The 9,695-nt window shown below is 39.2% G+C and overlaps 1 protein-coding gene across 1 annotated transcript; it reads left to right on the top strand.

The window, feature by feature from the left end:
* Window positions 1–2,457: 2,457 nt before the first annotated feature.
* Window positions 2,458–9,695, top strand: arid5a (AT rich interactive domain 5A (MRF1-like)). The gene is made up of 7 exons (XM_041043278.1): window positions 2,458–2,571; window positions 3,818–3,888; window positions 6,048–6,216; window positions 6,318–6,370; window positions 7,237–7,334; window positions 7,418–7,577; window positions 7,724–9,695. Exons 1-7 carry the CDS (start codon window positions 2,568–2,570, stop codon window positions 8,933–8,935), a joined length of 1,767 nt encoding a protein of 588 aa, XP_040899212.1. The 5' UTR covers window positions 2,458–2,567; the 3' UTR covers window positions 8,936–9,695.

Raw genomic sequence — 9,695 nt, 5'->3', positions numbered from 1 at the left:
ATCTCTACAAGTGATTTTTTTCTGCTTTTTTTCTCACTCTTGCCTCGTTAAGTCCTGCAGTGTCTACATTTCAGTAATGAATCAAATTTCTAATGTAATCACATGTAATGAAGGGTGTCACTTATGTGACGTCCTTATGTATCTGTTATAAAATAGAAGTTTTTGAGTGAGTCAGTTTGTTCATGCAGGAGTTGTGTGAGCATGAACAGTTGAATATCACGTTTCTTCCATTTTTTTTTTTTTTGCAAAGAGCTCTTTTGATCATGTTGACGATCAAAAATTCTCATAAACCAAAACCAAGACTTGTTTTGTAACTATCAAACAAAAGAGAGAGAGAAAAAAATCCCTCTGAGTTTTGGACAGTTTGTCAATATTTGCTTATTTTGACATTTAAATGTTAATCATTTTGAAATGTCATAGTCTATCCGCAACAGATGGAGGAAGAGGGCATCCCCCTTTCAAACAGATCAAAAACATGCGGAGGAAATGTGGATAGTGTTGAGTGCGGCTTCGTGACTCGTCAGTGTTTTTGTCATGAGATGTGTGTAGTTTTACAGTCTGGGACAGCCAAAGGAAAATGGAGGGAAAATACAGTAAGCCGCACATGTGGCCTTATGAAAACAGAAAACGGTTCAACATATACCAGAGAAACTGTCTTCTTTAATCAAATATGAATAAAAGTAACTTGATCCTGATGATTTCCAAGGTCACTGGTATGTGGCTATTAGGAACGTTAAATCTTACAACGCCCTCTGACTCATAACTGGTTGTAGGAACAAAGATGACCGTTTTTTACCCGTTTGCTACTCATCTCTAGTGAAAAAAGAAACTGCTTCTGCATTGTCCTGCCATTGTATTTTTAACCAATATACAGTATTTCAGGCGATGGCCTGTAGAAACCATTTTGAAGAAGTAGTCCTTCATCTCTTCCTTAAAATGTAAGGTCTTAAATCTCTGCAGCAGTCTCAAAACTTCCATTTGCTTAGCTGTCAGAGAAGGTTATGAATCAAAACTGCAGCGTGACTCCTGTCTGAAGCGCTTTTAACACTCAAAATAAATTTTAGCAGCAAATTTTATTTAATGTCAAACAACAGGATGCACTCAAAAAGCAACATCATGCATACACTTTATGTACTTAAATACTTACATCACCATCACGTACAACAGCTTTTCTTACCATCCTTATGCTGTGTTTTAATTAACATACTGTTTGACAATAAACATTCTGTATGAGCTCAAAATAAATTAGGGGAAGCATGATGCTTTCGAGATGCTAATTCATTGTGGTTTTTAATACTTCATGTTTTACTTCTTAGAAGTTATTTTGTGACAGCAGGAAATGTCTCTTCTTTTGCACACATTAACACTAAACACAATATGAATTCTTATGCTGCAAAGCAACACGGGTTTGTAGCACCCGATAAAGCCTCAGTGACAGAACAATGAAATTTATCATTTCATAAAAAAGAAACCCAGACTACATCATCTGATTCTCCATCACCTTATCTGATTCACTGTGAACTAGACATTTCATCTGTCAGTAAGAAGCCAGCTCCAAGAAATACTTGGCACTTACTCAAGCATTGATGTACCCTGACAGTAAGTCCCTCATTTGAAATCAATTCCTAAAACACATTGTTCTAATTATGTAGACATCTGGGAAATGACATTCAAACGCCTTCAACTTTTATTCTGGGCATCAGTTGAATGTTTCTTTCACTTCCCCATGTTCAGAAATTATGTTGTATTTGAGTCTGGCGTGTACACCGAGGGTGACCAGGCTTCAATCATTGGTTTGGTTTGGTTTGGTTTGGTTTAGTTTATTCTACCAAAACAAACACAACACAACACAACACAACAGGAAACAAAATGTGCACAGTATACTTGAAGGATGAGGCTTTCATTTGTCTTAATGAGTATTGTTACTTATATTTCCATCTTGTGTCCTCTTATTTTTGGATACCTTCATTTATGCTGTCAGTTTGTACTGTACATTTGAAATTGTATAACTTATTATAGCATAGAAGAAATTATAAGAAATTTTTATTGGTCATCTCTTGAACACACTTTTTATGTACTCCATAATTTGTGGTAATACGCGTGAAAATGTAAATATTTGTGTGTATTACATCAGGCTACAGTTCTGTGTGTTGCTGATAGCACCGCGACCATATGACTTCAAATTCATTTTCCTCAGAAATGAAATAAATAAACAACACAGTTGTCTGTAAAAGCAACATATTCTGTTGAAATGGGAGATTAAGTGTCCAGATGAGGAGTTTGATCCATGCTCAAACAATTTAAACACAGCTGTTGTTTTTTTTTTTTTTTTTTTTGTCTGAAAGCCAAAAGACGAAACAGAGAGAACAGACATTCTGAGACTTGAGTGAGAGAAAAAAAAAAAAAAAGTGTCTCCCAGACTCATTTGCTGTGGTGCCATCAGTCAACCAATGAAACTGTCCTGTGGAGACGCCTTCCTATTTCGAGGTGTGAAGTTGAAGAGGGCGCCGCATGAATTACTGTCACAAAACACAGTCAAGCCGGAGACTAGAAGACTACTTCTGGAGATGGGTGAGTATTATTTTTTATCTTTATTGAAGACATTGTTCAGATTTCTTACTTAATACAACTAGTTAAATACTGTATAGTTGTGGTTATGCTGAACTTGATCAAAAGTAACACTTTTAATGACATTGTTTATGAAATATATGGAAAACTGTCTGCTTTAGCTAAAGTAAATTAGTGCACGTTTCATTAATTTGTGAAAGAAGCAAACTATTTTGGTCCAGAAAGCCATAATGCCTTAGGAAACTATTACTAACCTCAATCTTAAACAAGTGCTCAGATTAATCTATCACTGTAATCTGACTGAGATCAACATCAGGTTAAAACACCATCATACAAGCATGCTTTAACACATAAGGCTAAACACCCATATAAATCAACAGAGCATGTTCGCAACAGTACATCAAAAATATTTCTTCAGTGTGAGAAATGGAGAAGTTAGAGGCTACTGAAAGCAGAATTAAAGGTTCAAGCCACAGCACAGGAAACAAGTGATCTCAAAAGAGAAGCATATTGGTTTTGCACACAAATGATATCACTGTGGGAGGAGGGCTACAAGGTATTGAACTGACAGTTTGTGGAGAATGACATTTCACCATTCTCAGAATTACATTTCATTCCCAGGGCTTGTGATTTTTAATGTGTCTTAGATTTTCCTCATAAAAACACCCTCCACCCCACCCGCTCCACACACACACACACACACACACACACGCACACACACACACACACACACACGCACACACACACACACCAAAAAACAAAAATAAGCTCAAAAGCTTTAAGACAGACAAATAAGATGTACAGTATTTCTGGATATATTATTTCCCACTGTAGTAATACTGTCGTCTTTTTTTAAAATAAGCCACTGTTGCTCATGTGTTACAATATCATACAGTGCAGCATACAAGCGGTTATGTTCATGAGCAGGAAGTGGTTTTGCAACCTGTGGTTTTATATCAGACTCAGCTGACAATATGCTTGACAGATTTCTATTTTTTGTGCTCACAGATCACCTGATCATTCACCAAATTATGAAAACATTCAGCAGTGATGACAATGACCAGTATTAATACTTTTTTATGAAAGATGTGTTTTAACTGTGCATTGCCTCATGTAATGTTTCTTGAAATGAAGACGTGCACCGTGGTTTTCTGAATTCACTCTTCATTCACCCTTAGGATTTTTTTTTTTTTTTTTTTTGAGGGATAAAGTGGTTAATGTCTTGTCTCTGTAATGTGTATGTTTGAAGCTCAAGAGGACCAGAGTGAGACATCACAACAAACAGCAGCCAGTGACGAAGAGAGGGAGACCATGAACAAGGTACTAACCTCAGTCACCACTGACAAAATGTCAGTTGGCCTTCTGGGAGCAAGCTGGGCTGTTTCCATCACTTACAGTTAATCAGTGACTACTGACATGACTACTGAGAATGAGTTACACGTTGTGTTTTCATTTCCCTTTTTTAGTGAATTTGAGATAGTGGCAAATTGTTGAAGTGCTGATTGTGTGCGTAAAGTTGTTTCATCTTGATGGCAGATTGTGAAATGAGTAAGAAGGAATTAGTGATTCTGCTTCGTATTCTGACAGGGCTAAGAAACGCACATGTATCTCTCTCACCAGAATATTTAATTGCACATACAGAAACTGCAGGAGGTCCTCAAAGTCACTATTCTGGTAACTGAAATGAGAGGTACAATATGAGAAACACAAATTAGCTCATCAAATTTCCAAGACTGATGTTATTTGAAAGCCTGGTGGTTTCTGTGGTGGCTGCCGATAGCATCAATCCTGCACGCCACTGACATTCATTGTGAGAGTCACATATCAACACATTGACATCAACATCACCCACACAGTTTTCCAAAAAAAAAAAAAAAATTCACCTAAAGGAAATCAACTGAATGTTTCACAATGGTATTAGCTCTCTTAGAGTCTCCAGAGTGAGATCTGCAGTAAAGAGGCTGCAGTACGTGGCTTAGAGTACAGACGTTTCCTGTAGGCAACCATTGATGCATAAATATGAAAGACTTGTGAATCAGATGAATGTGAATCAGCGACCGAAAGTAAATTAAGCCCCCTTTTGAATACCAGTAAATTTTATGCAAGATTCCAAGAAAAAAAAAAATTAATAATTTCAGTTTCACCTGCCACAGCTATCACCCTGCACCTAACTTTGGGTGCAGTTGCAAATATTATTTCCACATTTTATCAACCAATTGCTGGCCTGGAAACACAGGAAACGTAAATGACGTTTGGGAAATAAAAACTTTCACACTCCTCTTCTTGCAAACAATTCAAACACAATATCTGCCTCGTTGGGGTGTTCTCCTTGGTGATAGAGAATAACAGTGGAAAGTCAGAGGTGTCGGCTGTTGGCTGGGAACAGCAGTGTGGAGCTGCTGAACTGTGACTCAGTCGGGGCTATCTTGGTTAGAGGCCTGCACCTTCACTATTACTCACTGTAGAGGCCTACTTCTCGGAACCAGGAACCGCATAGAGGAACTTGATTCAATATGAAACCACCTTGAGCTGTTTTGTTGTACAATGACTGCCACAGAAATAAAGCAGCTTCTACGTGTGGTGATTCAAAGTAAAATATTGACATTGTCCCTTGTGGTCTCTGTTGACATCTAATCTATCGCAATCGACGGACACAGCGGCAAAGTGAAATTTCACATTTAAATATCGGGCATCACATACAGTAATCTTCAATTTCACTGCAATAACTATGTCGGTATTTGTGCTGGTATCGCCTTCATTTACAGTTTCTCTTTTTACGTTTTGGTTGTTTTACACTTCTGTTCTTGAAATCTCTCTAACTGATGATTTTAATTCTGCAAGCCTTTACTGTTTCATTTCTGCTTTCCTGCTAACCACAAATAGTGACATTGTCAATTTCTTACACTGGAGTTCTGGGTAGTCTGGGTTGTTGCTTGATACGTCTAATTTTGTCTTTATCTTAAAATATTCTGTAAAGTTACAGACACAAGTTCTGCAGAAGTACAGCAAACATGCAACCACGTTTCTTTCTTTCCTTTTTTTGTTTTTTAGATATTATGAAGCAGGTTTTTCTTTTCAGTGCTTTGCTTCTCATCAGTCACCATATTATTACAACACTTTATGACTTTATGTACAAATTCATTCTTATTGCTTCATGTTTGTTTTTCAAAGTGACATTTGTGATACCAGTGACTGACAACTCTAGACCAAAAACCCCACAAGTCTGCTGCTATCTCTCCAGACAGGATGTGTAGCGGTTATCTATTGAAAGTAGCGGTAAAACCCTACTCTGATTTTGATGTTTCATTTCAACATTTGTCTCCCACGAGATGACTGTGTGTTTCTTTTTCCCATCTATGATAATACCCTCAACTGTAAAACAGGTTTCCATATCAACGCAGTGGACCGTGTCACATTTACAGGAGCTGCTTGATTTTGATGCAAAACACACGCTTACGCATGTTTTCTCTCTACCCTAGGCTTCTTCCCCTGTTATTGAGATTCATGACTCTACCACTGAATGCGAGGAGGAGACGAGACCCAATCTAGTGCAGATGGAGGAGAAGGCTTTTGTGTCACGTCTGCGCTCTTTCATGAAGGACAAAGGTTCACCCATAGAAAGGATCCCACATCTGGGCTTCAAACAGAGTGAGTTCACGTACATGAGCGCTGTGCTTCCTGTTGAGTGAACACAATATTCAAATGAAAATAATTGCGTGTGCGTGTTTTTTTTTTTTTTCCACTCTCAGTTAATCTTTGGAAGATCTACAAAGCTGTTGAGAAACGTGGAGGCTATGATTTAGTAAGTGTAACTTCTTTACTCAACTAGTGTTCACAGTCCATTGGCTGATTCAAAAGGCTTTAGTGTTTGCTGGTTTCTCAGTGGAAAATAAGCGATAGGTCAGCTGCTGCACTGTGGTGGTTTTTTACCACACTGGAGGACATTTCTGAGCTCTCGATTCATCGCCGCCCATGCAGAGTTGTCTTTGATGATGACACTGTGGGACGAGATCTGAGAAAGCAACTCATACTGAAATAGCACAAGAGCAGAGCTGGGGCTCTAAACAGAACTGACCCTCACCTCTGCCACCATCGTATCGCTGGGTGTAAACACAACAATATAAGCCGCCTACGCATGGTTATATTTAAAAATGAAAGTGCTCTTTCAGTAGTGAAAGCTGGCAGACATGGCATTTAAAGGGTAACTTGCCATTGTCCTTCCTTAAAAATAGTTTTAAAACTTGACCTGAAAGCAGGTAGAGTGGGGCCCAAGCACTTGATGCAATTTGGAATCAAAGGGCCACAGTCTTTCAATAAATTAACTTTACAATGTTAAGAGTGTGCACACACAACAACTAAATACATCCAAAAAAAAATTAAGGCATTAAGTGTAGTAATAAACTATTCAGCACGATTTCAGGACAAAAAACAACGTAATTATTTATCATGTATAGTGGTTGACTCACTTTGTGGCCCTCTGGTGGCCTTCATGCCATAAGCAGCGCTGTAGTTTGTGCCAGGGGAAGAGACCGTGAGCATTTTTATGCAAGCCTTTGATTCTTCCTAAAACTTGTCTTTCACACATTTTAAAAAAAATTAAAAAGAAAGATTATTATGGACTCAAGCTGTTCTAAACGTGTGTTTTTTTCTTTCTGCGTTAACCAACAGGTGACGGCACAGCGTCTTTGGAAGAAAGTGTATGATGAGCTGGGAGGAAGTCCAGGTAGCACCAGTGCTGCTACTTGCACTCGCAGACACTATGAGAGGTGAGGATGGTTCTGTTCCCAGCTAACCTATCAAATTCAAACAGCATGTCGGACGATTTATAATCAGAACTGCATTCCTTTAGGCTCGTGCTTCCCTTTGAAAGACACATAAAAGGAGAGGAAGACAAACCTCTGCCACCAAGCAAACCACGGAAGCCTTATAAGAGAAACCTGGATGGCAAGGTCAACAAGGCTGAACTGAAGAGGAAAAGGACCCAGTCGGATAGAGAGATGGATTCTGAGGTAACATAAATTTCCAATGAAAGGACTAAAAAAGATTTGATGATGAAAAGGATTTCTGCACCATTAGTATTTATAGTGTGCTAGTTTTATTTCTTTTTTTTCTTTTTTTTAATTTTCCATGCATTATTTTATTGATATTCACCCAGAGGAGTCCAGAGCCTTCCTGCCAAAGTGAAGCAGCGATGCATCCTCACTCTGCTCTCTGGGCCGCCGCCTCTGACAGACACCATCCAGACTGCTCTCAGCCAAACAGAGCCGCCACCGATCTTTGCACTCCTTTCTATGCCCACCCTCTCCCGGTCTCCACATCCAGTCCATGGACTGCTCATATCCCAGTTGCTGCTGGAGAGGTCATCTCTCCTCTGGAGAAGAAAAAGCGAATGGCTCAGGCCAGCCTTAACTTGCCCCCAAGTCCACAGAGTGAGGATAAAGAACGGCCCTCCGTCATCCGCTGCTCCCAGTCTCCAGCCCGGGCTTCTTCCAGCCAGAACTGCAACTCCTCCGAGGGCTCCCCGCTCCCTTTATCCTCCTCTTCATCCCGCAGCCCTTCTCCTTACTCGGTTTCATCAGAGGACGGTCCAGCAGGGAATGAAGATAAACCTGCATCAAGCTCAGAATTGAGCCAAAACTGTTCTAGCTCTCTTAAAAGTGCATCCAACTGCAGTGAGGACAACAAGTCTGTGAGCTGTGCTCAGATATCCAAAGACCTTGCAGGACCAAATAAAGACATTAGTCCTGCTAGCTCCCAATCGCTGACCACTGACTCAATAAAAAGTCAGATTAAAGACTCTGCCTGGAAGCCAATCCTCAAAGGGAGAGGAAAATACGTCACCCATCCTTTCCACACAACATCAACCTCTAGTTTCACCAAAGTTATTCCAAAATCTGCGCAGCTTCTACGGCCTGCTCCTATTCGGCCAAGTTATAAAATCCACCAGAACAGGTTGGTGCACCAGGACGACCCTCTGACTTGTGCAAAAAAGCTGAATAACATGGCTCCGTGGCTTTATCAGACAGAGAAGAGGGAAAAATCCAGGACAATGCTTCAAAAAGTTCCTCCCACTCAGCAGAGTCTGTCCCATTCCACCTCCACCCTGCCGGTGTCATGCGTCCTATCGAGCTACGACAAATCAGGGAGAGACTCTCGGCACCAGCCTCCATTACACCCCATGTTTCTGCCCAACAGAATGAGGCTACCTCAGTCCCAGCTAATGTACCGTCATATACCAGTGGGCCCAGCTCACTCTGCTCTCATTGGGACTGCTGTTTACCCATATCCCTACTCCATTCCTGTGCTAAATCCCCAAAGTGGATATGGCCTTTCTCCAATGAATCCCATTTATCACCACAAACTGTGATTAAAAAAAAAAAAATTAACTGTCAAAAAAAATAATAATCACATTTCATCTTTACACTGAAGAAGACAGCTAATGAGCTTGTCCCTCTTTTGTATTGATCAGTGTATTTTTGCTGAGGCCTTACTGGTGTTTCAAAGATGGCATAAGTATGTAAGTCACACATATTTCGGTTCTGTGGCTTCACACAAACTGGTTCTGTCAGTCAGTATAATTTACTGTGACCTACTGTGACTAATACCAAACTAGAATGAAAGGAAATGAAGTCAGAGCAGTGATGGCTGGGGATATTTATAAGATAACAGAGAAACAGGTTAAATTATCTAACTGCGTCAAATGGGTGCGTTATTCACCCTTTTTCTTAGTAAATGCCACTTAACACAATTACATGTACAGAAAAAAAATTACAAATTTTAATGACTTATTTTTGTGAAGATGACAAATTCACAACAGATTGCTTAAACACATACAGTTAGATTTGAAAATTCAGATGTTAGAATCACAGTTCTTCCACGTTTGTCTTCACTTGCACAATTTCAATACTTTTTTTTGAAAGCTAAAAACTTTCTATACTGTTCTTCATTGTACTGTATCACTGAACATAATGATACAGTATGAGTACTGTATCTGCCTTACATCAGTGTTAAATATTTTTCAATAATTACATGCAGATCTCCAAATGTATTTATACATAAGGTAAGTAAATGATCGTGAATAAATAACAATAAACATACATTAAAAAAAAAAAAAAAAAACTTTGGTC

Source organism: Toxotes jaculatrix, chromosome 7, assembly GCF_017976425.1.
Source record: "Toxotes jaculatrix isolate fToxJac2 chromosome 7, fToxJac2.pri, whole genome shotgun sequence".
In the NCBI taxonomy this organism is placed as follows: Eukaryota; Metazoa; Chordata; class Actinopteri; family Toxotidae; genus Toxotes; species Toxotes jaculatrix.
Note: the sequence above shows the minus strand (reverse complement) of the source record. Positions and strands in the feature narration are given on the sequence as shown.

Coding starts and splice junctions, on each gene's coding strand:
- arid5a (XM_041043278.1), top strand. Junction 3,889..6,047: donor AGAGGGAGACCATGAACAAG/GTACTAACCTCA, acceptor TCTCTACCCTAG/GCTTCTTCCCCTGTTATTGA. Junction 7,578..7,723: donor ATAGAGAGATGGATTCTGAG/GTAACATAAATT, acceptor ATATTCACCCAG/AGGAGTCCAGAGCCTTCCTG.